Genomic DNA, 26,682 nt, shown 5'->3' on the forward strand with positions numbered 1-26,682 from the left:
CCACATCAATCCTGCGGGATCATGCATCTCGGCCTTCAGGCCAAGGTAGCGTGGCGAATGTCAAGCGGAATGCACGCGAGAGTCAGATTATCGGACACAATCTCGGAGAAATATCCCCAAAAGCCATCTTCCGCGAAGCATCAGTGTCTGCGCCGCAGAACTATAGCAGTCGACGTCGTACGAGACCGCGTCAATGGCATTCCTTTCTAGATATCAGAGCAGTCGTGAGCTGCGGGGAAAGGATTCGAGTCAAGCACAAAGACTGATATGGAATCAAAGCTCAAGCAAGGAACAACGGCCATCCGGAGGCTTCTCAACCCCTCCCATCCTCTAGTCCTCCAGGCCTTCGCTCCATGTCACTCAGATAACGCCGCAGATCTGACTCGCTTAGAAGTCAGAGTTAATAATGAGGTTGAGAATCAAGAATGAATGGCTTTGTCGTGGAAATGAGCAACCATCCAGCCCGGCCTAGTGTCAGGCACCGGCAAAATAGAACAGCCACCCGAGTCAGATGCAACTTCCTCGTGTCAAAAAATGCATTCACTGAATATGAGTGGCTCGGCTCGAGGTACCTGGGCTATAAACGCTGGAGATAGTCTCCGCTGACAGATCGACTATGATGTGCTAGGAATAGCCTTCACGCCAGTCGGGCAGTGCCCCCGGTTTGGAAAAGAGAATTATTCCATTCGGTGCTGGGGAGTGGGAGTCCGAGTCGCTCGCGAGCTTGGACGGCCGCGGAGGAGAAAGATACCGATATAGTGACCTCAGAATGAAGATGGCCGGCTTGTCTAGCGAGATTCCCAGGGGCACTGCGCCGCAGCCTGCGAGATACCTATAACAATGAGCCCTGCCTTCCTTTTTCTTCCGTTTCTCCCTTCCTTCACGCATTGCCTCTCTTCCGACACTCGTTTCTGCTGTTTTGGGTTTCGTTCTTATTTCCACATTTTGTTTCATGAAAGAGGATTGATCAAGCCTGCCACTCCTTTGAGTCTATTCTCGTCCCTCGCTTAACACCCTGTTTATTTCAGCAAATATAGCTCAATTGGGCTGTCATCTTTAATCATGACATTCTCAAAGAGCGTTCTTCTGTCTCTTGCTTACCTTGCAACACCCTCTCTTGGCCTGTTCAACATCGGTGTGCCAGGGATCAGTTGGTCCTATGACTATGTCGTTGTAGGTGGTGGCACTTCTGGCCTGGCTATCGCCGCCCGCCTGGCTGAGAATTCGAAAGTGACCGTGGCTGTGGTCGAAGCTGGTGGACACTATGAGATTGAAGGGGGAATGATGAGCATTATTCCTGGATTTGCTGCTGCAGCAAACACCGGCACAGACCCTTCTGACGATTCTATGCTGATCGACTGGAACTTTGACGCAGAGCCTCTGACGGTAAGATCGTATTAAAAAGATCCAAGATAGTTGCTAACATCACGGCAGGCCGCGAATAATCGAGTTCTCCGTTATGCTAGGGGAAAGACCCTTGGAGGTACCTCGGCTCGCAACTATATGGTCTACCATCGGTATGTTTAGGGTTTGAGGTCCTCGATGACGGCTGGTACTAACATTAACAGCGGTACCAAAGAGACGTACGATCAGTGGGCAGATATCACCGGTGATGACTCTTGGGGTTGGGACTCAGTGCTACCGTATTTCAAGAAGAGTTGTACCGTCACTCCCCCTGACATGACAAAGCGTGATGCAAATGCAAGTGTGATCTACAGTGCAGACGCCTTTGACAACAGCCTAAAGGGGCCTCTGCAAGTTACCTGGCCCAACTTTGGGTCCCCATTCAACACCTATGTTGAGACTGGCTTGGAGTCAATTGGTATCGTTCCAGGACAAGATCTGAACTCCGGAAGTCTTAATGGTTCGGCCTGGGCTGCTACGACTATTGATCCCAAAGACCAATCGCGGAGCTCCTCCAAAACAAGCTTTCTTGGGCAAATGCTCCTGAAGCTCAACTTCAAGGTCTATGCGCATACCCTGGCAAAGAAGATCAACTTCAGTGGGACCAAGGCCAAGAGTGTCAAGGTCGAAACTTTGGGGATTTCGTATACTCTGACCGCGAAGAAGGAGATTATTATCTCTGCTGGCGCCTTCCAATCACCACAGTTGCTCATGGTATCAGGCGTTGGGCCAAAGTCGACACTGCAGAAGCTTGGAATCAGCGTCGTGAAGGATCTCCCAGGGGTTGGGCAGAACCTCTGGGATCACGCTCTGTTCGGTGTTGTCAACCGGGTGAACGTTGTCACAGCAAGCAGACTGGTCAACGACATGGCCGCTGCCGCCGAGGCTCTTGTCCAGTACTCCCTGAAAAAGGGACCCCTAACTGCCCCTGGATTTGGGGTCTTGGGATGGGAGAAGATTCCCCAAACCCTCCGCACGCACTTTACTAACAGCACCCGCGCTGCCCTCGACACCTTCCCCTCCGACTGGCCCGAAGTCGAGTATCTCGGCCTCGATGGTATCCTCGATGGCTGGCATAGCGCCGATGACCAGAACCTGGGAGATGGCTTCAACTACGGCACCATTGGCGCTGCGCTCGTTGCTCCTCTCTCCCGTGGATCAGTCACCATCTCAAGCTCCGATACAGCAGATGGCCCCGTTATTGACCTCGGCTACCTCACCCACCCAGCCGACCAGGAAGTGGCCGTTGCCGCCGTAAAACGTGCCCGAGCAGCCTTTGCTGGCACCGGCATCACCATCGGCGAAGAGCACCGCCCCGGCCCCGACGTCCAGACCGACAAAGAAATCCTCGAGTTCGTCCGCTCCACAATTGTACCCGTCTGGCACGCCTCGGGGACATGTGCAATGGGCTCCTCCAGCGATCCCAACGCAGTTGTCGACTCCAATGCCAAAATCATCGGCCTCCAGAACATCCGCGTTGTCGACGCAAGTATCTTCCCCACGCTCCCACCGGGCCACCCACAGAGCACGTGCTACATGATCGCCGAGAAGATTGCGGCTGCGATTAAGAATGGGAACTAGATGCTGCTCCCCTCTCTCCCTTTCAACTCTCGGGTTAGGTTATATATCAATCCGTTCTCCGCTCATGACACCGCCTCGGACTACTGCGTGAATGTTTTCGATTATAGATAGATCAGATCATGTAATAGCTAATAGTGCGAAACCTATGTATATATAATGGCAGCGAATTGACAGATACCACCTTCGTTTGGATTTGATGTAGGATGTCTTGGACGAGGAGGCGACTCTATAAACCATGGCGAGTAGGTTTGGGCCTGCATTGTCTTCCATATCTAAAACATCCTAAGGCTCGATGACGTCGGTTTCAATGGTGAACGGACGGCGGGAGTAGCCTGATCCTTCCGAGCCAGAAGATGGCTACGAAGAACTACATCTAGAAGTTCCTCACGTCATCGCAGGAGTCTACTTGCTGTACGTGGATCATCTGTCGGCGCGAGCATCGTGGTATGATATAGCGTAGCAAAGTATGAGATTGAGCTGAGGTCTAGAAGCCGGAAAAAGGCAAATCTATCTTCCTTCCCACGCTAATCAAGAGAAACAGAAACACCCGAGAGGATCATAACCTTCCCTCCAAGTCTCAATTAGTCGAGTACCCACATAAGTGAACGCACTCCAAGAAAATAGAATCATGTCCATCGAAGTTAGGTAGGTAGCAAGAAAAATGAATAGAAGGGTATGGTAGCCAGGTAGCCAATGAAAAGATCAGATGAGGCAAAAATGTCTCAATTTGTCAAGAAGTAAATTTACTTATTCACCGCGTCCAGGCTATTCAATGCGGCCTGTGCTTCTTTGATGAGGGCCTTGCGTGCGTTTCGACTTTCGTCAGTGTCTACCTCAATTCCGTCTGCTTTGAGGATGACCTGGGCCAGAATAGTCTCGCCGAGTTTCTTGTGCTCAAAGTCGCGGGCTTTCTTGTCCGCTGGCGGGTCCGTAATGTATCGATTGCATAGCGGGGCGAGTTCTTTGTGGAAGTATGAGGCGAGGGCGAAAACTTGGTCGAGGGGCGTGGGGAAGGATTTGAGGTTTGGCGCTGGGGGTGGTAATGAGGAGCGGCTGCCGGAGGAGGAGGTAGGTCGGGGCGGTTGAGGAGGGGGCTTGAGCTCTGTTGGCGTGGAAGCTTCGCCGTCGTCATCTGAGTTGGCGGCAGGCTTCTTCTTTTTCCCTTTGCTCTTCTTCTTGCGCTTGGATCTCTGATCTGGTTTTGGTGAGATCTCGGTGAGGTTTGTTGGTGGGCGGATTACGTCTTCACTTGTTCGTTCCGCGTCGGAGACGTCGCTGGGTGTTCTGGCTCCAGCCTCGGATACGACGCAGAGAATCTCGGAGTTTTGCTTTAGCCCTTCCGATCGGCAAGGCAGTGTGTCATCGTCTAACAGCTTGCCCTTGTATAGTAGTTTGATGCGATTCGGGTTAGCGGTATGTGTGACCTCGGCGGCGCGTTGTCTCAACTGGCCGATGGTCAAGGCACCATCGTTGATCGAGTACGGTGGGAAGTGGAGCTCGTATGTGACTCTGCGGTGATTGAGGATGAGCTTGTCCGGCTCGAGGTCATCGTCCTGTCTCCTCCCATGTCCGGACGGAGGATCGACGATATCGTCCGGTGTCAGATAACCATATCGGTCAGTGTTGCTGTAGGGGGGCGAGCCGCGGCGCCAGAAGCTGCGCCAAGACATGACGACGAGCGCAATCGCACAGACAACGAGGGTTAGGAAGGCAGGTACTTGATTTTCTTTGTCGGTGTAGAGAGCGGCCCAGTCGAGCGGAGAAGCGAGGGCGCGCAGCAGAGGGGATGCAGATGAGGGGCGTGAGATGAGGGGCGTGACGAATTTATGGTGGAGAGAGTGTAACGATGAGGGCAGGCCGGTGGTGATGTAATCCAGGTAGAAGGCGCACGTCTCACCCAGAGAGCTCTGGGAAACGTGTGGAAGCTGCTGGTTCATGGATCGAGGGCGGGCATGGAAACGTGGAGTATTTGTATTCCAAAACGAAGACAGCCTCAGCCTTGTGGAAGGGTGGCCTCAGTTTTCAACAGACTGTCATTTCCGCAACTGTTTTAGAGCCAGTCACTGCTTAGCCACAGTTCAGCCACGCCTGAGCCACAGTGGTGACACTCCTCTTGATGCAAACACACCTGACAAACACGTTTGAGACGTGACAAAGAATTAACAATCGATCAAATTGCAAACCAATACCCTTACATATGCAAAGGGTCCAATATGGGCTGATGTTGCGGTCTGATATCTAGAAGCTGAGAGAATGATCGTATTGCGGAGTATCTACCACGATATATTTTTGTACCTAACAACCCTGGTGGTCTTACAGCTGATACAAATCACCACCCAAATGTTGAAAAACACACTGACGGATTCCTGCATTTACAGTCTCGTGATAATAGCCACGTTTGAGTCCTTTCTTTTTCCACCCCCTGTTCATGATCCTGGCTCCAAAAAGACCAAATACAGCGGTGCTGCCGAGAAGTTTGGGAGACCAGTAAGCCTGACAGAGGACGGTTGAGGGTGTTGGCACACTAATGAGAAAGACAGTGATGGCCGTTATTATACAGTATATTAAAAATTATCATACAGTGAACCATGTCTAAAACGCCTCTGTAATGCACCGGACACACAAATCCAGGTCATATTTGTACTCTGCCATTGGCAGGACGGCCGCCGAACCATCGCCCGAGGCCGCTGTTTCCGTCGCTGCTGCCATCGTTGCTCATCCACCGGGGCAGTTGGAACGGATCGCCTTGAAGCCACTGTGGCCGGCTGGCCGTCTCGATTGTATTCCTCACACGGTGCGCAAAGGACTGAAAAAAGTTCTCCTCCTCATCCTCTTCTACAGATGAAGAGGTGGCAACAGCACCTCGTGTAGACCGCGACGGCCGTGTGGCCTCGACCAAGGGCGTGCGTGAGGTTGAGAATGCTTGCGTATCTCCGTCAACATTCGTCGGCTGTCGAGATGACCGCGCATTGCGCGCAGAAAGTCCCAGCGAGCCAAGGCCGTTGAGCTCTCGCTCAATCAGCTCTCGACCTTCTCGCCAACCACCGATTCCGTAACCACTAGGGTTATTTTCAAGGTCCTCATCATCTTCTTCCAAAAGACCAAACCCGCAGATGTTTTTTACACGACCGTAGAGGTTGAAAAGGGTGGCCCCAATGGGGATCAAAATGAAAACTGGAAATAAGTAATCAAATCCCTGACCGAGTGGGGTGAGGACGATCCATTGGCCAAGGAATCGGTAGAACGTAGTACTTTTCTGCACATCCTTCGGCAGGAATGTCAGAAAGTTGTATGCGATGGGTACGGTAAGCCTCGCAACTAGGCCCGCATACCAGCATGCGCTTTCCCCATACGTATTGCGACGGACTAGTGCTCGATTGCCCCAGACCTTGGCATCATTGACACCAACCAATGCAGCAAAGCACATATACAACAGCCACATGGAGGCAATGACTTGCCTCCCAAACCCAATGGGCGTAATGCCATCATGGTATGAAACGATAGACAGTGCTACCACCGATAGCCGAGGCGCAATGGATTTGATCAACTCGGACCAGACAACACAAATAGAAGCAGCCGCAAAGAGCGCCCCGAGAACCAGACGTAAGTTTGGATAGACATTCACATACAATTGATAGCGCATGTAAGGTGTAAGAATCTTTGGGAGCGGGGAGGTCGATCGCTGGGAGTAATGACCAAACTCGAGCTTTTTCGATGCGGATGAGTTCATGATCGCTTGGAGATCGGCAGCAGTCAGGATTAACCGATCCCACTCATCCACGAAGCGGGCCTTCCGGTGCCTCGCTCGTTGAAGGCGTCTTGTCAGATCTGCTAGGTAGCGTTCAGTGATTACAGCTGGAATAGTGCCAGAAATGCTGGAGGGCTCAAGAAGTCCAGTCCGAAGCTCTGGTGGAGTCGAAGTCTCGGCAAGTTCTTCTATCCAGTCCTGGAAATCGCGTGCGGTACCTGTTTTGCGATGCTGTAGCTGTGCTACCTGAGCCTCGAGGCTCTCCAGATCGTTGATGGCGTCCATCAGGCGGTCATGCAGCAGTGGCGCGTGTGCCTGAAGCCTCCTTAGCCTGCCACTCGCACTGGCATTGCGGAACAAGGTACGCGGGATCGAGACCAGCCCGTGGCCCATTAGGTAAATCGCAAGGACGAGACCCCAGACATATGCGAGAGCCATGACAAGAGCTTTGATGGTGGAGAACTCGAACCCATTTTGGATGGAAATATAGATCAGCCCGACTGTCGCACAGCCGAGCACAATCATCTGGTACCGCGCATTGGAACGGACGGAATATTGGATGCGGCTTCTAGCATCGCGATATCCGGAGTCGATATATTCACCAAGTAAGGGTAGGATAGCCCTGAACGTGAGCCCGAAAGTTAGCTTCGTATCGGGGACGGAGGCTCAAAAGCATAGTCAGGGCATACCATGTGAGGACAAAGATCAGCCAGTAGGCGATGCGCCAGGACACCAGGAGGAGGCGTTCAGGAAGCCAAATTGCTCTGGGACCGCCGCCATCACGCGAGCTGGAGGCTAGGTCAATCGGAACTAGAAGGACTACACTGGCGGGGAGAGCGAGTGCCAGGAAAACAGGAATGGACAAATATGCCGGGGTAGCTCGCAGTGTAAGAAAGCGTCGGAGGACGAGCAGCACAAGCACGGAAATGGTGAGCAGGGCCAAAATAAAGAATATATTGGAGCCCACCGAGATGGCAGCTATCGAGAACATGGTGCTTGGTGTGACGAAAGTAGATGAGACATATATTGGAACAAAGAAGGGGCCAAGGCTTGATTCGATCAATCAACAATGATTGACCATGTCGAGGCCAGCCCAGCAGATTAAGGGGACAGACTATCGATCAGGAACCAGGCAGCTTGACAAGAACGGTCGACAGGGGATCGGGAGCGGATGACGAAAAGAGCGAGCGCTGGGGGAGAAAGGAGCAAGGGAGGAGAGAATAAAATTGGAAGCCTAAAAGGTCCTGTATCTTTCCAGAGAAGAGATCCAGACTCCCAAGTCACTCGCCTGAAGCTGACGACGCCAGGAAATGGAACTTGAGAGTGCCAATCATAATATAACCTGGGCCAGTGACGACAGCAGCTCCCCGCCGGTCACGTTAAGTCACGTGATACTCTGCTTCCGGCAAAACCAAGTCGGTCCTGATTGGCCTAGGCTATTTATACACTTAGCCCTGGAGCTGTTCGAAGCATTTCGAAATGGGAGATGGAATCAGTGGTGGTACAATCGATGGCGCCTTGAGCCATCAGGTACCTTGGTTGTGATTGGATTTACTAATAACGGTATTGCGATGCCGACTGGGTCTGTTGCAGGCTTGCAAAGATTATGATACCTGTACTACCGCCTAGTAGACATAGGCTGGATCGAGGTCACTGGGACTGGGTGCCTGATAAGGCGGGCTCGTCCAAGAGTCGGACTCGGGCTCGGGAGAGCCACTCCATGTTGTATGAGGATCCCGCCTCCAATCCTTCAACGGGCACTGCAGGAGACCGATGCCTTAAGCGTCACTGAAATAATGGAAGATTCAAGGCAGTAAAGGCCGCTATTAAACTCACTGCCGTCCTAGTAACGACTTTTGCTACACAAGGCTTGGCTCGTCAGACCTTGCGTCTCTAGAGCCAGTCATCGGCCAAATATCGTCCAAATGACTTGGTGGACAGGTGCTGAGCATCCGATCTCCAGTCCCAGGCTTCTGGCTTCTGGCTAATATTGCTAGTGTTAAGGTACCAGAGGAACCACAGGATGGCCCGCCATTTGGTCTCCATTCCTTTGCTGTCAATTGAGGAACCAAAGCCACTAACCTTTTCCCTAACTTTGACCCAAAGGCAGATCAAAAAAGTGGTTCTGGACGTTGAGCTCTTGTTCGTCCCGCACTCCTCCTCGTCACCACCATCCTCCATCTCTTGTTTCTCTCTTCTGCTCCCCATCTTCCATCTTTTGCTCCCTTGTTGCCCAATTAACGGGCTCTTCTGCCTTGCGCTTTTTCTTTTGTTCTTCTTCAACCCTTTTGGCTTTTACCCTCTTTCTTCGCGAGTCTGTCACCCTCCCAGCTGACCCTTCAACCCGCCACACCATTCACTGGGCAGCAACTTGCCCGTTTCTCCTCCTCTCGAACCCTCGAGGTAAGACTTATCTTTCCCCTCTGGGTGCTACTCCGTAACCTGCCTTTCCACCGCCACAACACTCCGACCGGCTTTTCTACCTGCTAGTAGTAGTTGCAGCTCCCGTCGTGTCTTTTCTGTTTTCGAATTCCACCGTTCTCCCGCCCAACTCGTTTCAAACCTTCCGCTACCCCATATTACGATCATCCTGACATTTACTTCCCAGCTTGACCTTTAGGACCTTTTCTTTTTCGGTCTTTACGTTTTCTTCCTTTTTCCGCTCTCCTGAAACTCGCCTCGATATTCCCACTCGATCGAAAAATCCCCGTCGTTCGCGAGCCTTTAGCTCGATCCGAATCGTTCTGCAGCCACTGGATCCCGTGTAACTGCAAACATCCCTGCCAGTGAACCAACCCTCGCCGGTGCAATCCTACGAGCGTCTCTCTCTCCCCCAAAGCCACTCGCCCGCATCTCCCAGCGAACTCGCCTTGACTGAACGCTGGTGCCCGAACGCCTTGTTTTCGCTTTCTACGCCGCTTTCCTCGCCTTCCTTGCGCACCTCTCTCTCTCTCTCTATCTCCTGCTCCATTTACTCTATTCCACACCCATCTGGCAGACCACTGTTGCCAACCTTTCCATACCGCCATACACCACCGTGTCCCCCGTTCGAGTCGCGAGCCTCCGTGTCTTAACTCTCCTTCCGGAATCTTATTCTCAGCGCTGACCTTGGTCCCGCCCCATTCTCTACGCCTCTGACCTTTCCACTTTCCTCCCTCGACCAAGTACAACTTCAAGTGTGCTGCTACTTCGCCGGCGAATGCTGATTTTACCGGAGAGCTTGCGCGGACTTCTCGATCCCCGTTGAGGGGGTTGTTGTCATGAACCCCGCAAACTTCCCCAACGTCAATGGGGTAATGAACGCTGGAGCGAAGCCCCCGGGTCAAATGCAAGGCCATAATAAGAATGACAACATGCAGTACATACTCGCAAATGTTGCTCATTCTTTACAAGCGCAGGGTCCTTTCAGTGGGTGGAGAGCAGAAGTCTCAGTGAGGGACCGAACTTATAAAGTACATCAGATGTGAGTTTAATCTTGTCCCTGATGCCTTTTTTCCCTTTGCGAAGCTAATACACCATCGTTCAGGATCACTTCTCTTCGCTTAATTCAACCTCAGATCGAGCTTCGCAACGCTGCTCATGCAGCTATGACTTTTGAAGGGAAAGCCTTTAGGGAAGCTGCCTCAAAGGTCAGACCGCCTTTGCTAAAGTTGTTCTGGGCTGTCAAATCTAAACATTTTTTTTTGCCCCCTAGGCCGATTATGACAGAGAGTTTAACGATAAACTCGTACATATCCGAGATACCCGTGTGAGACAAGCACAAGCGATGCAGGGGAATATGATGCAACAAGGACCGGCAGCAGGCATGCCTGGTGTAGGCCAGTCTCCATTTCCGCAGCAGATGAACCGACAGATGCAGGCCTCGCCGATGCCCGGACAACAGCAAATGCAGATGGGAATGAATGACCTGAACCAACAAGCAATGCAACAGCGCCAGCAACAGCAGCAACAGCAACAACAACAGCAGCAGCAGCAGCAGCAGCAGCAACAACCACAAGCTATGCTACAGCAACAACAGCGCTCGCAGCCACGGCCTGGTGGAGCTGCTGCATTGAATGACGAGCTCAACTCCCTGTCGCCTGCAGAGTATGAGAATGTCTGTCGCGTGGCGACCCAGATACTACAAAAGACCTCGCCTGATGATATGAGCAAGATCAAAGTGAATCTACAGAATATGAGTCCTGAGCAAAAGGTTTATCTCTCCAAAAAAGGCATGGACCCTATTACATACTTCTTCCGGGTTCAAGCTCTGAACCAACTTCGGCGGTTCAAACGCTCCCGGATGGAAATGGCCCGTAACTCTCAGACCAATGGAATTGACCCCGCTAATGCTATGATGGGTGATCCCATGATGAACCAGCAACGTCAACAAATGTTCCAAAATATGGTCAACATGCAACAGCGAAATTCTCCATTCCCCATGGCAGGCCAACAAGGCATCGATCCGTCGTCGTTTATTGGGAATGTCGAGAATATACAAGGACAGCAGGCGGATGGTTTGCGCTCCCAGGAAGCCGGTCAGCTTGTGGTTCCCGCCAGCTCTCAGATGAATCAACAGTTCAACCCTCAAAACATGTTAGTTGGTCAGCAAATGGGCCAGGTCAACATAAACAATGCTGGAATAAGCCCTCAGTTCCTCGCTCAGCAGCATTTGCCTAATGCTCAACCTGGTGTTCCGGATCGATCTCAACAAGCTGCACAGTTGCAGTCACAGTCCCAACCGCAGGCGCAAACACAGGCTCAACGTGTTCAGGCAGCCCAGAAAGCGCAGATGGCCATGTCACAGACCGGACAGGCGCCTTCTCACATGCAGCAGCAGCTTTCCCAGAGCCCCGCTATGCCTATGCTCAATCGTCCGATGGCTGCCCCAGGACAGATGTCTCCTGCCCAGGCCGCTGCTCAAGTACAACCGCCTTCTCGTCAGGCGGGCATGGGACAGCTTCCGGCAAATGTGCAGTCCATGGGAACTCAGCTCGGAATGCAAGGTCGCCCCAATATTCCCACAAATCTACCAGCTCATGTCCAAGAGCAGCTTGCCCAAATGTCTAATGAGCAACTCACCGCGTTTTTCATGAACCAGCGGCGCATGATGGCGAACAATCAGGCTCTGGCTAGAGCGAATCCCGCACAGCATAATATGGCGTTGCAGCAGAATCTTTCGCAAGGCAACCAAGGTCAACAGATGGCTAATGGCCAGATGGGTAATGCTCAAAACATGCGGGCATCAATGGGCTCCTTGGGCCTGCAGCAGCAGCTCGCGGCAATGGCTGGCGCCCAGCAGGCGAACCAGATGATCCCTGGGCAACAAATGTCCGCTCAGCAGCGCCAACAATTACACCAGCAGCAGCAGCTACATCGACTGCAACTTCTTCGCCAGAGTGGGGGGCCGGGCATGGAGATGACACCCGAACAGATTAGGGAAATGGACCGTGTGCCTTTCCCCCCTCAAATCTTCGCTAATAACCCAAACGCGGCTTCCATCCCCAAGAACGTCAAAACTTGGGGTCTTTTGAAGGAGCTTGCTACCACGAACCCGCAGCTTCTTGGTGGAACCGACCTTCAGAAATTGGTGACTCTGCAGAAATATCACCTTGCCCAGATTCTCAAGGAAACTAGCAATCGGAATTTGGAGCAGAACGGTCAGATGCCTTTCATGCCTGCAAATTTCCAACGTCAGCAACAACCCTTCATGAACCCGCAGCAGTTCCAACCTGGTCAGCAACACGCACAATTCGTTATGCCGCAGATCCGCCAGATTACACCTCAGGATCTTCAAGTAGCTCGCCAACGCTTGGGCGCCCAAGTACAGAATCTTACCGATGATCAGCTGCGCGATGCACTCCGGCAGAGACAGATGCATGCGGCTCAAGCACGTGCGGCACAGGCCCTTGCCAGCCAACAGAACCAACAGTCGCAAGCGCAAGCCCAACCCCCTGTTTCGGCGGAGGCCGCTCCCATTGTGAAGACCGAGCCGGTGCCTCAGCCACCGGCACAAAATCAGGCATCGAAACCTCAGGCTGCTACACCTGCAAAAGCCACCAAGGCACCGGCACCAAAACAAACGCCACCAGCGTCCAAACGCAAAGTACAGAATGAAGAAGCCGCGACCAATCAAACTTCTCCTGTCCAGGGCTCAACCCAGCCTGCGGCGTCTCATGGCTTACCCCCAGCGCCGACGACGAAGCCAGCCCTAAATCTTTCGAATCTGTCCCGGGAACAGTTGGCTGCAATGACTCCTCAGCAACGCGCACAAATAGAGGCACATATTCGACGACAGCAGGGCCAGGCTCGGGGTACAGTTAGCAGAGCTGCTGCAGAGGAGGCATGGAATAATCTCCCGGAGAGAATTCGACAGCAATACAACGAACTTGCAAAGAATGCCCCACCTGAACAGCCAGTTGCCGTTACCCCAGAGCAAAGGACTGCAATGAACCAACAGCTCCGTGATTGTACAGATTATCTGGGCAGGATGGACACACTTGTCCAATTTATCTCAAAGATCCCTAACCACGACAAGAACGTCCGGAGCTTGCTTGGGATGGTATGTGCCCTAGCTTTATTCTTGATTTTCTCTTGGTTACTGACCCAAAAACCAGCGTATTCAACTCATGCGGCAGTTCAAGGCTGGGCCTGATTGGACATTGAATGATCAAGTTACGATAACTCCCGAGTACTTGACGGGGACTACCAGCTACATCAGGAAACTGTTCCACCACATGATTGCTCGTGTCAATCAACAACAAAGCCAAGGTCCCGGTCAGCGGCCGGGCGCGACTCAGGCACCCAACGCGCAACAGGCCAGCCAGAACATGGCGCCCCTTAACGCAAGCAACCTTCAACAGCTCCAGCAGCAGGAGGAAGCTCTGCAGCGGGCCCGCAGAGCATCCAGTCAGACCGCTGCCTCAGGAGCCTCCGCTATCCCTCCAGCGCCATTCGGGGCTCCGTCGCCTCACGGTGTTCCGCATGCCTATGGGCCGGGCAGTATACCACCTCCTGAGCTCAAGCTGCCTCCCCCAAAGAAAAGGAAGCAGTCCCACCCGAGCACCACCCCTGTTTCAGGACCATCTGGACCTAAGGTACAAGCGAAAGCCGCTGTTGACACGAAGCCAATCGTCGGCGCTTTCAAGTGTGCAGTCCCCGAATGTCAATATCATTACCAGGGATTCGTCTCTCAGAATGATCTTGATAAGCACGTTGAGGAGAACCACAAGGCCGAGGAACCTATTGAGGACGCTCTCGAGTTTGCGCTACAGAGCTTCGGCACTCTTATCAAAGATGAAGACAAGGCAGATGCTCAAGGACTTACAAAGGGATTCAGCTTTACCGCCGACCTGCCTACAATGGTCTCGAATAAGTCTAATGCTAGCACGCTACTTGCGAAGTCCGATTTGAAAACCGAGGGAGTGACCCCTGCTTCTGGGACAACACCTATGGGGCGGGTCTCAAGCCAAATGGCCGCTAAGCCCGCCTCTCCTGCGTCCAGCCAGCAGTCGACCAAGGCTTCTGGCTCGTCCCTCAAGGTGACACATGATGGTAAAAAAGATGAAAACAAGCTGAACTCGATGACTACGGCAGCGAAGGATCCCTGGGCCGACAGTGCGATTTCCCTTGAGGCTATCCGCGACACTTTCATGGACCTTACGGATGACAGCGGACTGGGTTTTGGTCCGATGGACGAATTTCTCAACGCTGAAATGTTTACTGGCACTCAGGATACACCGGACTCAGTTGAGACTGGCGTTGCCACACAGACGCCCAAAGACACCGATATGCCCAAGAATGATGAAGAGGGCGGCAAAGGTGTCAATTCAATGGAAGACTCCTGGATTCCCATGGATTGGTTCTGTCTTCCGGGTCGATTTGAAGACGGCCTCTTGATGAACGAATCCTGCGAGGACATTGACTGGGAGATGGTTGATTTCATGCCTGTTGAAGACAACGGTATGGCCATCGCTGCCATGTGAGTTGAAGTCCCAATGCTTTGGGCTGGCGAACGGCATGGTCTAATGATTCCCCCTTCCATATTAATTTCTTGTTCATCATTTTGGCATAAATATGGACGAATCATGTATGATAAAAGCTGGAGGGGGCTTTCTTTGTTTTCTGCAATTTTTGAGTTTTGTTTCCTGAGGATCTATTAGCCAAGGCGTTGACGGCAGAGTGAGTGAAAAATGGTCTTGATGAATATCCTGAAGTTATTGACAGTATGGAGCATCTGGGATTTGGCAGCCGCATGAGATCGATAATGATTCCAATATAACAAATCTATTAATCATTAATTCATTCGACTTTGATTCAAGTTTTCGAGTTGCCCTCCACCTTCACCAATAGTTAGTGATGTTAATACGCAGACTCGACATGACTAACACTGCCACGGGAAGCTCCACCAGCGATAAGACAAAAGGCTCCCTCCCGCCTCTAGATCTCCAACTCCATCTCCACCCAGCATCATCGTCATCGTCACTACTTAAGATGCACTCTCAATAGGACATCTCAGCTTTGAACTCGGAATTTATCTTTATCTTGATCTTGCTCCGAGCAGGGTACAGTGACCACGATATATCGGTAGCTCATCGGTCAACAAGGTCCTCGCGGCGGCCTGCCTGTCATTCAAACAGAGGCGTATCTCTGTCTCCTCACCTCTTCCACGCCGCTTCTTCCAGCACGCCACTCCTCTATCATCAGTCAAAATGGCGACGAAAGCGGCTATTCCGTTTCTGGTCACAATGATGCTTGTGACCGGGGTGTGCAATACGATTCTCAACAAGTATCAGGTGAGAGCGCGCCGTCAATTATCCTATCCCCGCTCGACGGATGTTACTCATGCAATGAGATTTCAAGGACATGCAATGTGTAAGAAACTGTGACTCTCCGAATCCGAAGGATCATCGTCTATTCGAACAGCCAGTTATTCAGACGTAAGTTCGAGATAGAGACCTCACACGTCGTTTTCCTCATGCTTACTCGCTTTCAATTCCAATAGTATCCAGATGTTCATCGGCGAAATGGGCTGCTGGCTCGTTGTTCTTCTCTCTCATGTCTACCAACGCTATCTATCTCCCCGTCTTTCAGGAAACCAGTCGCCTCTCCTCGCCGGTGGCTACCGCCCTGTGAATACTGCGGATGGAGACGAGGATGAGGAGGATCAAACAATTGACGGGCCCAATGAGGCTGAAGATCCTTCAAAGCCTTTGCGTCTATCCGACGGACGTATCCCATTACGAGGCGTCAGGACATTCCTTCTTGCAGCGCCGGCATGCTGTGACATCGCGGGGACTACTCTGATGAATGTTGGTCTGCTATTCGTCGCGGCCAGTATCTATCAGATGACCCGTGGTGCACTGGTCCTTTTTGTCGGACTCTTTAGTGTTATATTCCTTCACCGCAAACTTTATCTCTACCAGTGGTTCGCTCTCTTTGTCGTGGTCCTTGGTGTTGCGTTGGTCGGTCTTGCAGGTGCGCTCTTCGGCAGCAACCAAGGCCACGATATTACTCAAGAAAGTATCGTGGCGGCCGTCGGCTCCGCAACTGTGGAGATTCGGACCGTCGCTCAGACCCCGGAAGCTCTCAGAGCTGTTGTTGGTGTGCTTCTTATTGCTGCGGCTCAAATCTTCACTGCCTCACAATTTGTTCTCGAAGAATGGATCCTGGAGAATTATGCCATGGAGCCACTCCAGGTCGTCGGATGGGAAGGTATCTTTGGATTCAGTGTGACTGTTATTGCGTCAATTATCCTGTACTTCGGCGTGGGCCGCACAGAAGCAGGCCGCTACGGTTATTTTGATGCAAAGGAAGGTTGGCACCAGGTCTTGACTCACAGGGCCGTCGCTGTCTCAAGCGTCATGATCATGATTAGCATCGGGTATGCAATGTTCTTTTCCACCTATGATATCGAAGCTAATTTCAATTCTGCAGTGGTTTCAACTTTTTCGGGCTCTCGGTTACGCGAACCGTCTCCGCAACAAGTCGATCGACGATTGATACCTGCCGCACCCTGTTCATCTGGCTTGTCTCACTTGGCCTAGGCTGGGAGACATTCAAATGGCTCCAAGTCGTCGGATTTGCCCTGCTCGTGTACGGGACCTTCCTCTTCAACGACATCATCCGCCCCCCGCTCAAAGCCTGTCTCCCGAGCGAACATAGGGATCGTGTGCTCTTACCTGAAGAGCCCATTGAACACAACTAAATCCGATGATACCTTTTGCGTAACGCCGGGTGTTTTGGATACTTTCCATTGGACATGCGATGACGTCTATTTTGGTTTACTAGCCTGTGGCTAATACAACTACATCTACATGTTGGCGTTTTGGATAGGCGAGTGCGTTTTTGACTTTTCGTTTGATTGAAGACGGCGTTGATTGTCTATTGCATGTTCCTTCTGTGTACTTTTGGAGTAAGCGTTCGACGATTGGCTACCTTAGCTTTATACGCGCTCTTCAGAATGCTGCTCCCTAAGACGTGGTCTAAGACTGGGATACAATTACTTATAAAGAAACTTGTATTATAAGCTAAGATTCCCGGATATGCTCCTTAACTCTAGAATCCATGTAAGCAGCCTCGAACAAAGCAACTGACAAGGGGTAATGATGCAGGTTCAATAACAATGTAATGCAGGGCGGGTATATTGCGAGTGAGAGTTCAAGGTTCAATGAAGGAATGCGAGTGGTATACTGGGTATGAGGGGAGAAGTTCAGCTTGCCGACAGGCTGGCTACGCACGGTTCTAGGTTGGCAACCAGGACGTAACTTTAGACAAGAACGTACAAAGTGCACATCTAAAAAGATACGTTAGTGATCGAGTATCCTAGAAAGGAATGGTGAGAGAGGTCGTACCAGAGAGAGACCGAAGATCATCGAGAGCCAGAAGAAGACGTTCTGAATAGGAAACATGGTTAGCGCAACTACCGTAGAGCAATATAAAGGCGTGACTTACATTCAGAGTCGTCTTGTCACGGAAGTACTTGGACTTCTGAATAGCAATGATAGGGAGCTGTAGCATCATAGCTAGGAACCCGTACCCGCGGAGCTTCTTCGTGATGCAGCTCATGACCAGCTCATGGAAGATAGAACTGACAAGGAAAGTGATGAACATAGCGACAGGTTGAGAAAAGTGTGAGAGGGAAGAATGGTAGACGTGTCTGCGGAGGAAGTGGTGGACGGGGATATTCCACTCGCGCGAGAACTCGAGCCAGTCGCACGAGTTCCACCAGTCCGAGTAGAAGTGGCGATCGGCGAAGCAGGTGAGTTCTGCGAATGCGCCGAGGAGGTATTCAAAGATCACTAGGAAGACGAGAAGGAAGGTGATCATGAAGGGGAATAGGAGCATGCTGATTGCTTCTGCCATGACGAGGGCTGCTTCTGCGAGGCTGCTCGTGGCGTGCAGGCGGACTCCTGCCTCGGTAAGGACTGGGAGGATGAACTCTTCGCTGGTGAGCGTTAATAGGAAGATGCAGCCAAAGACGGCTATGGTTTTCAGGCCGACTTCCATCCAGGAGCGTTCCTTGTTCCGGGGGTATTCTAGCTCGTAGCAGAGAGTAGGGCAGAAAATGAAGTCGATATAGTTGGGGAGAGTGAGGTTTTGTGGATACGTCACATTTCCCATGGGAGATGTCAACTCGGTAGCTAAGTCGTCGCGCAGTTGCGTCACAGAGCTCGAAGCTCCATGAGTACTAGGTCTGCGCAGCGGCTGCTTAGGGGACGAGACTTCGGGATACCGGACGGCCGCGTCCATCGACGCTGATCCGGGCTTGTCAAGAGCGGAAAGTCGGCGTTCTGTTGCGCTGAGATGGCCGTTATAGAAGGCATAAGAGTGAATCTTCATGAGAATCGTCAGGGTGTGGAGGGTAAAGAAGACCTGAGCGGTCCATGTCCATTGCAGCATGAATGGCCACCTGTAGCTGTCAGCTCATGGCCACTACTTGGAATGTACATTTAACTCACTTGATCCACACGCTCAGCCAGATTGCCTCAAAGATGCTCTGTAGAACAATGCCCCCCCGCTCCCATCGAAACCAACCTTTGGTCCGAGAAAGGTATTGGAGTGGAATCACGAATCCACTGCTACTTACCATAGCGAGATCGCTGAAGCCCAGCGACCATACGTTGGCGCTCAGAAGCGCCCAGACTCTGACTCGCAGGGGATACCCGGTGTCTTTGATGTTGCGCAAAACTGTCGTCACAACCATGATAAACAATCCGATCCAGAACAGGGTAAAGAAGCCGCGAAAATTATGGTAGTCGCTTCGCGGGTCAAAGTGCGACACTCGCGGGACATAATTGATTGTGTAGAAGAGCCGATTTCGAGCTCTAGCCTGTTTCCTGGCCGTGGATATCGAATGCGCAGACGGAGGGGCATCTTCAGGGATAGGGGTCGAGCGGCCGCTAAGGACACATGGGTCAGTGACGGGGCTTCTGCGCCTTGAATTCGCGAACTACATACCTTGACTCGTTATCCAGCTTCTCTATCTGAGAGGAGAGCAGAGCGTCGTCGTCCTTCCTTGCGTCAGGAACCGCACGTGGCCGTAAGCCTGCGGAACCATTCTGGTGTGCCACGGCGGATGACATCCTGGGAAACGTTCGGGGTTTGTAGGACAGTAGCAATGAAGATCAAGAATAAGATTCACATCGATTCGGGAGATTGGTCGCAAGCTGACAATTTAAAGAAGCTTCCCGATGTTAATAAATGCCTAAGGTGGATAAGCACGGCAGGCCTGGGAAAGAGTCCGACTGTCCGAAGGGCCGTAATGCTTATATGTGGGGTTCAGATTCCGAGAGCAAAACACCGTCATCATCGTCAGGGCTGACCGAGACAGGAGGCAACTGGGGTCCACTGAGCAAGAAATAGCCTACCGGAAGTCCCAGGAAGTCTCAGGATCGACCATGCGCCATGCAAACAACAACGAACCGGAACTGAACTGCCGTCTGGCGCGTTGTAGACTCCGAAGGCAAGGAACTTCCGGAGGCCGCGGTTCGTCCGACTAACCACTGCGCCTTGCACATGCCCTGCATTATTTTATACGATACGCCCAATAGAGTAATCATTACGTAGCTGCCCCGTCGTTCTCGTTCTGGTGACCTTATGAGATGGTGCCTTGCTCGTAAGGCAGGGTCTGGCAAGTCTTGGCCCGCTGACATCAGCTCAGAGTCATGTGATTTAAATTAAGGGCACAAGATACGCTAGGCCGAAATCGGGGGATAGTGCCAAGAGGGACAAGTCGCAAGCAATCGGAGAGCCAGAGAGCCAGACGGGCGAGGCTCACCCGCACCGGAGACGAGACATCAACATCAACCACCATTGCTTCCAGATACTTCGCGGGATTGCGTTGACTGGCTTCTTCGCATCCCTTTCAGTCTTCGACCCCTCTCTGCTTTCATACTCCCTCTCCCTTTCTCCTCTAACCCGCCCCGCCGGGGGTCCTTGTGGCCGCCATGGCTTCCCGTGAGTTTCTGCCCATTGCTTAATCCCCCACACTCCTATTCCGTGAAGCTCAATATGGCTAACCACCACGCCCGGGTTTAAATACAGTCAAGCAATTCATCCGAAATGTTCGATCAGCCAAGACAATCGCCGATGAGCGAGCTGTTATTCAGAAAGAAAGTGCCGCCATTCGTGCTTCGTTTAGGGAAGAGAGCCATGATTCGGGCGTCCGGTTAGCATTGCCTGCAGCTGTCCTCTATATCGCGTGAACCACCATCTCATTTACCTCGGCAGGAGAAACAATGTGGCCAAGTTGCTCTATCTATTTACACTCGGAGAGCGAACGCACTTTGGTCAGATCGAATGTCTCAAGTTATTAGCGTCTCATCGGTTTGCCGACAAGCGGTTGGGCTATCTGGGCACAATGCTTTTGCTGGACGAGAACCAAGAAGTATTGACTTTGGTGACGAATTCATTGCAGAAGTAAGCGTCTCTGACAAGCTTATTTACCCTCAACTAATTGGAATTCGCCCCTAGTGATCTCAAACACTCCAACCAGTATATCGTCGGTCTCGCCCTCTGCGCTCTAGGCAACATTGCGTCCGTCGAGATGTCTCGAGACTTGTTCACCGACGTCGAAGCTCTCCTTTCTACTGCCAACCCTTATATACGGAGAAAAGCAGCTCTCTGCGCCATGCGCATCTCCCGCAAGGTCCCCGATCTCCAGGAGCACTTTTTGGAGAAAGCAAAGAACTTGCTGTCAGATAGGAATCACGGAGTTCTCCTGTGCGGCCTTACATTGGCAGTCGATATGTGCGAAGCGGAAGAGGCAGAGGAAGGACAGGAGGGTGTGATTGAGATGTTCCGGCCTCTTGCTGGTGGGCTCGTGCGCGCTCTTAAGGGCCTGACCACATCTGGATACGCGCCTGAACATGATGTCTCCGGGATAACGGACCCTTTCTTGCAAGTAAAGATCCTACGTTTGCTCAGAGTCCTAGCGCGCGGCGACACTGCCACCAGTGAGCTGATCAACGACATTCTCGCCCAAGTGGCCACCAACACCGATTCCTCGAAGAATGTTGGCAACTCAATCCTTTACGAGGCGGTCCTTACTATCCTCGACATCGAAGCCGACTCCGGTCTCAGGGTTCTAGGTGTCAACATCCTCGGAAAGTTCCTCACAAACAAGGACAACAACATTCGCTATGTCGCCCTCAATACGTTGAACAAGGTTGTTGCCATTGAGCCGAATGCAGTTCAGAGACACCGCAACACGATTTTGGAGTGTCTCCGTGACCCCGATATCAGTATTCGGAGACGAGCTCTTGACCTCAGCTTCATGCTGATCAACGAAAGTAACGTCCGAGTGCTTGTACGAGAGCTGTTGGCCTTCTTGGAAGTTGCCGATAACGAATTCAAGCCGACGATGACGACCCAGATTGGTATTGCTGCTGATAGGTACGCGCCCAACAAGCGCTGGCACGTTGACACGATCCTGCGGGTCCTTAAGCTGGCCGGTGCCTACGTGAAAGAGCAAATCCTGTCCTCCTTTGTGCGCCTCATTGCAACGACTCCCGAACTACAGACTTACTCCGTACAAAAACTCTACACGTCATTGAAGGAAGATATCTCCCAAGAAGGTCTGACTCTGGCCGCTACCTGGCTCATCGGTGAATATGGCGACAACCTTCTCCAAGGGGGACAGTACGAGGAGGAAGAACTCGTCAAAGAGGTCAAGGAAAGCGATATTGTTGGTCTTTTTGACAATATCCTCAACAGCACATATGCAACACAAACTGTCGTTGAGTACATCATCACTGCTTCAATGAAGCTTACTGTGCGAATGAACGACGCGGCACAGGTTGAGCGACTCCGCCGCCTTCTCAACGGCCGGACCGCCGATCTGAGCGTCGAAATTCAACAGCGTGCTGTCGAATACGGCAACCTGTTTGGCTATGACCAGATCCGTCGGGGTGTGTTGGAGCGGATGCCTCCGCCTGAGATCCGCGAGGAACAGCGAGTCTTGGGCCCCTCGACGAAGAAGCGGACAAGCAAGATCCTCAAGGACAAGTCGAGGAAGCCCGTCAAGCAGGCCGAGCAGGATATGCTCCTCGACCTCATGGGCGGCTCCGATGTTCCAGCAACCAGTCCTACGACGAACGGATCACAAAACACCGCGGACTTACTGGCGGATATTCTCGGAGATTCAGGCCTATCATCACCTGCTCCTCAACCTTCTCAGCAACCTACTTCCATGAACACGAGCGCCATTATGGATCTTTTTGGCTCAAACGGAGGCACTCCATCTCCTCAACCCGCCACTGCATCCGCATCTCTTGACCTCTTAGCAGGCGCTGGCGCTCCAGTCTCGACCCCATCACCTTCCGCACCCGCTGCTTACACAGCATTCAACAAGAACGACCTAGTGCTTTCTCTGCAGGTTCAGCGAGGCAACAACACGGCGCAGATTCAAGCTCGGTTCCGAAACGACTCGAGTTTCAGCCATTTCTCGAACGTTGGGTTGCAAGCCGCTGTACCCAAGAGCCAGCGTCTCCAGCTAAGCGCAATTAACAAAGCCGAACTTGATGCCGGAGAAGAAGGTGTTCAAATGCTCAAAGTGACAGCTCTCACCGGGGTAAGCCGTCATTTCTACCCTTCTCAGGTCATTTTAGTATGCTAATGAATCGAAATATAGTCCCTTCCACCCAAACTCCGCCTCCGCCTCCGCGTCACATACGCAAAGGACGGGTCGGACACAACAACGGACCAAGTGGATTGGTCCGAGTCGTAGAAGACGACGATGACATCCGCCTGCTTCTAGCTTATCCATTCCATGTCTTAGAGAGTGCCAAAAGGGGATAAATCGGTCGCATAGGTGGTTGGTTCTATGGAGAAAAATGCCCTTCCAATTCCTTCTGCCTACTCCCCACCTATCACGTCACATAGTCTTTATAATACCATACATACATACTTCAATGATCTTCGCGTTTTCTATTCTTTTTGTGTTTTGTTTTTTGTCTTCTTCCTTGACTCTTTTCCTCTTTGATGACACGAAGAATGAGCCTATAGAGATGCAGTCTAAGCAATTCAAACCGTCCTCTTCCTTTTTTATATGCTCACCGTGTATATTCACGAAGCAGTCCTCTGTCCCAGATTAAACCAATTTAGAACAGCCAACCAAGGCTTACCTTGACCTTAGTACCTACTGCTTACTTACCACCAAGGTGCCTGACATCCTGAGCAGTGTTGGCACCATACGAAGCACAAATCTCTACTCACATTTAGTGCTTTTGAGTATCGGGGATTTCTCTAGAAACTTTTCGATCCATCACTCATTGCCTTGAGCAGTGCGTCGCTACTGGAAGAAATGAGCGAGATTCATACGACTACGACTACCGGTTCAAGTCGCCAGGATATGCATAGGAGTAGGGAATGGGAGAAAACGGTTCTGGACAAACTTACCCAGTATAGTAGTCTTTATTGTTATAGTATAGGTGGAGAGTGAGGCAGGGGTGCACGTATCAAGAGGCAAGGAAAGAGAATATTTCACTGAATGTGTACTATTGATAAAAGGATGGAATATTCATGATAAAATTCTGTAGATTCATTTCAAATCAGTCTCTGTCATCAGGTCGTTAATAGTTCATAGACAAGTCATAATGTAGATAGATACTCCGTTCCCTTATCTCAAAGGCACCATAAGCCATCACCCACCCCAAGAACGATCCGAAAACGCAAAAGCCATGTATGTGTGTCTGTGAGTGTATTAAAAAGATAAACCGATGCGCCGACATGTGTAAAATGCAAGGTAAAGTGGACGGAACAAAATTGGTAGATCTCTATCCCACGGAGCATCTAGAATGATAATGAAGAGAAAGATGTATGGGTTTGATGGGTAGCTGTTCCGACCCATGCGATGCAAGATGAACATGGAAACGATAAAATAATAACGGAGATTCGATCAAAAACCGTGAAAGTCGATAATAACAGGGTACAGTGCGTCCTGAGTCTCGTGTAGTCATGGACCATGCATTCCATTAGTCTAAAAAGCGGAAGCGGATTCGCGTCTTCTCATGTGTTGACTGTAGTCGTCACGGTACGAAGCGGAGTGAGGGGCACGAATATATTCCACTGGCACTTTCGGTTCCCGGACCTCCCGAATTTCCCGTGCATGCCTCAGCTCTTCTTTGAGATGTGAATCTTTGCTAGAAACTTCTCGGAAGAGCTGGCGAGTGGAAGGCTGGTAAGTATAACTCCGAACAGGCGTTCGTCGCTCTTGTCGAGGTGGCGAGTATGTTTTCGAGTGTCTCAAGGGTGGCGGTTGGGCGCTGTGTGCGCTGTGCGGGCTGTGTGGGACACTGGGGTCAAGTATGATCGGCTTGTGGCGCGAAGACTTGGGGGAAGCCTCAGTAGCTTCAGGGGTACTTGAGCTTGCGTAACCCGAATCGGGTTTCTCGGCCCTGAGCTTTGTCGTGCGCGACGAGGCATCTGGGTAGATATGAGCCGTCTCTGGTCGACGAGAACCTTCTCGGTTAGACCGCGACGAGGAGCGTACATTCGTTGAAGATCTTGAAGGTGGGTGCGAAGGTCGAGGAGACGAAGGCGCTTTTGCGCCGGGGTACGTGCCGTGAGTTGGCATTGACGGTACCTTCTCGTGCATGCGAGGGCCAAGATGTTCGCGTGAGCCGTGGCGAGAAGAGGAAGGTCTGACAGTGTCGCGGCTGGAGCGTTTTGGGCGAGAGTGTCGGGACGAGACTTCTGGTTCCTCCGAGTCGTAGCGAAGAGGGGAACGGGAAGACCGGTGTCGCCGATCCTCAGTGACAGTTTCCTTTGAGCGGCGAATGTAGCTTTGGGCGGTAGAATAGAGATTGTCATGTTTGTGGTCCCGTTCGTCAGAGAACTCATCTTCGGATAAATCGCGGCGTCGAGCCTCAGACCGGCGACCTGACTCGGTTGGTCTAGCCTTAGAATCACGATGCCGTGCTGATGAGGGCATCTTAAGTGGAACGTAGTAGGTCCTGTCCGGCCCCACAGAATCATCAGAGTCGTAGGAATCAGAGTTATCTGCATAGAATTTATCATAGGCTTGCCGTCTCCGTTCCTTGGTTCGGATCCGGTCCTGATCCGCTCGGCTGGCTCTAGTGCTTTCGCGAGCTTCCCTTGCAGCACGGGTAGAACTAGACGGGACGCCTCGTGAAGACCGCTTCTTCTCCTCTGTAGCTCTGGATCGCGGGCGCGCCCCGTAGTCGTCGTGCTTTCGCGATGTGGGTCGTGGGGATGCGGTATACCGGCCCTCGTCTTCAAAGAAGGCTTCGGTGGACGATCGAGCGTCGGCTGGGGCCCTCTCCTCGTAGTAGCGTCCGTCTCGGTATTCACGGGGGGTTGTCGGTTTTGAGTAAGCGCCGCGCGCCATCATCTCGCGCTTTAGCTCCGCCAATTTGACCTTGTTGTCATACTTTTCCCTGGCCTTATCGTCGGAGAGGAGTTCATAAGCTTGCTGGACTTTCTGGAATTGATCCTGGGCCTGACTGCGGAGAGATTCGTCCTTGATCTTGTCGGGATGGCATTTTAGCGCAAGTTTCCGATGTGAAGATTTGATATCAGCCAAGGTCGCATCCTTTGCAACACCTAATGTCTCGTATGGGTCGAAATCTGATTGCGATGTCATGGTATCGGGGAGGGTTTGTCGGCGGTTGACAAACCATATAAAACAGGTGAATTGTACTTGGGTAGAAAAATTGGGAGGTCAAGAGGCGAATCGGTCCAGACAATGGAGTATTTATCCTGAGTCAAGGGCGGCAAACGCACGGGTAGCAAGACACGGGGATCGGTATGGAGCGACGCGGGATGTGGCAATCAGATGCGCATACGATAGCAAGCCTTTCCAGATCAAGGAGTAAGGCGGCTGGAACGGCGCAGAATGGGGAGGAAGGCGGAATAGAACGTAGCGAACATTAACAGGCAGTATTAATAAGGGGAGAGTAATAATCGGTCGAATATGATGCAACAGTGCAACTCCGGGCTTTTCCCCTGCCAGGCACAAGGAAAGCAGGCTGATGGGCTGGAGGGAGACAACGGACCCGGAGGAACTTGAACTCTGGGTGTGAGGGGTACAGCCGGCTCTGTTACAGAACCGTACCGGTAAGGAAGGAGGGTGCAGGGGCAGCCAATAAGCGTGGGGTACAGCTCGTCTTGGCGCGGTAATTCTGGCAGGAACTGGTCTCGCTAGTACGAGGACTGCTGACCGAGGGGCAAACCGGAGAACAACGCAAGCGCACTGCGCCACACTGCTCTTGACGGGAATAGAAAGAGAGAGAAACAAAGGCCGAAAGAATCAGACGGAGCCAATGGACCAAGAGAGCGAAAGAAGCGAATTGAAGTCAAAAGATGGTGAGATGGTCGGCGGAGTGGTACCACGTCAGAACGAGTCGAAATGGGTCGAATGATGATCAAGGCAGTGGGCGACAGTAGAAGCCTGACTTATCACTGCGCTGGAATCCGGATTGCACTGCTGGAAGCTGCTTGATGATGCC

At 51.9% G+C, this 26,682-nt stretch overlaps 9 protein-coding genes across 9 annotated transcripts; 5 read left to right on the forward strand and 4 right to left on the reverse strand.

Moving 5' to 3' along the window:
• The first annotated feature begins 636 nt into the window (after positions 1-636).
• Positions 637-3,153, forward strand: BJX68DRAFT_22531 (GMC family oxidoreductase). The gene is made up of 3 exons (XM_071038366.1): positions 637-1,386; positions 1,435-1,517; positions 1,569-3,153. Exons 1-3 carry the CDS (start codon positions 1,063-1,065, stop codon positions 2,983-2,985), a joined length of 1,824 nt encoding a protein of 607 aa, XP_070901764.1. The 5' UTR covers positions 637-1,062; the 3' UTR covers positions 2,986-3,153.
• Positions 3,154-3,355: 202 nt separating this feature from the next.
• BJX68DRAFT_231533 (BAG family molecular chaperone regulator) lies at positions 3,356-5,114 on the reverse strand (the record flags this gene model as incomplete). The annotated part of the gene is made up of 1 exon (XM_071039356.1): positions 3,356-5,114. A coding segment is annotated over exon 1 (1,190 nt), but the record flags the coding sequence as incomplete, so codon positions are not given.
• A 35-nt stretch (positions 5,115-5,149) lies between these two features.
• Positions 5,150-5,509, forward strand: BJX68DRAFT_231534 (uncharacterized protein). Its single transcript, XM_071039357.1, has one exon. The coding sequence runs from the start codon at positions 5,239-5,241 to the stop codon at positions 5,494-5,496; it is 258 nt and encodes an 85-aa protein (XP_070901766.1). The 5' UTR covers positions 5,150-5,238; the 3' UTR covers positions 5,497-5,509.
• Positions 5,510-5,529: 20 nt separating this feature from the next.
• On the reverse strand, positions 5,530-7,694 carry BJX68DRAFT_231535 (LMBR1 domain-containing protein). Its single transcript, XM_071039358.1, has one exon. It carries the CDS (start codon positions 7,256-7,258, stop codon positions 5,618-5,620), a length of 1,641 nt encoding a protein of 546 aa, XP_070901767.1. The 5' UTR covers positions 7,259-7,694; the 3' UTR covers positions 5,530-5,617.
• A 2,155-nt stretch (positions 7,695-9,849) lies between these two features.
• On the forward strand, positions 9,850-14,747 carry BJX68DRAFT_22581 (uncharacterized protein). Its single transcript, XM_071038427.1, has 4 exons — positions 9,850-10,196; positions 10,260-10,362; positions 10,428-13,274; positions 13,330-14,747. Exons 1-4 carry the CDS (start codon positions 9,994-9,996, stop codon positions 14,695-14,697), a joined length of 4,521 nt encoding a protein of 1,506 aa, XP_070901768.1. The 5' UTR covers positions 9,850-9,993; the 3' UTR covers positions 14,698-14,747.
• Positions 14,748-15,174: 427 nt separating this feature from the next.
• Positions 15,175-17,233, forward strand: BJX68DRAFT_231542 (putative nucleotide-sugar transporter). The gene is made up of 4 exons (XM_071039359.1): positions 15,175-15,507; positions 15,575-15,651; positions 15,717-16,595; positions 16,649-17,233. Exons 1-4 carry the CDS (start codon positions 15,424-15,426, stop codon positions 16,917-16,919), a joined length of 1,311 nt encoding a protein of 436 aa, XP_070901769.1. The 5' UTR covers positions 15,175-15,423; the 3' UTR covers positions 16,920-17,233.
• BJX68DRAFT_231547 (putative sterol o-acyltransferase (APE2)) lies at positions 17,234-19,526 on the reverse strand. Its single transcript, XM_071039360.1, has 5 exons — positions 19,172-19,526; positions 18,673-19,113; positions 17,666-18,623; positions 17,566-17,607; positions 17,234-17,507 (listed from the first exon to the last, which is right to left on the reverse strand). Exons 1-5 carry the CDS (start codon positions 19,294-19,296, stop codon positions 17,481-17,483), a joined length of 1,593 nt encoding a protein of 530 aa, XP_070901770.1. The 5' UTR covers positions 19,297-19,526; the 3' UTR covers positions 17,234-17,480.
• Positions 19,527-19,984: 458 nt separating this feature from the next.
• On the forward strand, positions 19,985-23,248 carry BJX68DRAFT_231552 (AP-1 complex subunit gamma). Its single transcript, XM_071039361.1, has 5 exons — positions 19,985-20,170; positions 20,258-20,381; positions 20,444-20,632; positions 20,687-22,784; positions 22,845-23,248. Exons 1-5 carry the CDS (start codon positions 20,161-20,163, stop codon positions 22,938-22,940), a joined length of 2,517 nt encoding a protein of 838 aa, XP_070901771.1. The 5' UTR covers positions 19,985-20,160; the 3' UTR covers positions 22,941-23,248.
• An 841-nt stretch (positions 23,249-24,089) lies between these two features.
• Positions 24,090-26,328, reverse strand: BJX68DRAFT_22693 (uncharacterized protein). The gene has a single exon (XM_071038578.1). The coding sequence runs from the start codon at positions 25,815-25,817 to the stop codon at positions 24,192-24,194; it is 1,626 nt and encodes a 541-aa protein (XP_070901772.1). The 5' UTR covers positions 25,818-26,328; the 3' UTR covers positions 24,090-24,191.
• Positions 26,329-26,682: the final 354 nt, after the last annotated feature.

Source organism: Aspergillus pseudodeflectus (assembly GCF_044049435.1).
Source record: "Aspergillus pseudodeflectus strain CBS 756.74 chromosome Unknown BJX68scaffold_10, whole genome shotgun sequence".
Lineage (NCBI taxonomy): Eukaryota > Fungi > Ascomycota > Eurotiomycetes > Eurotiales > Aspergillaceae > Aspergillus > Aspergillus pseudodeflectus.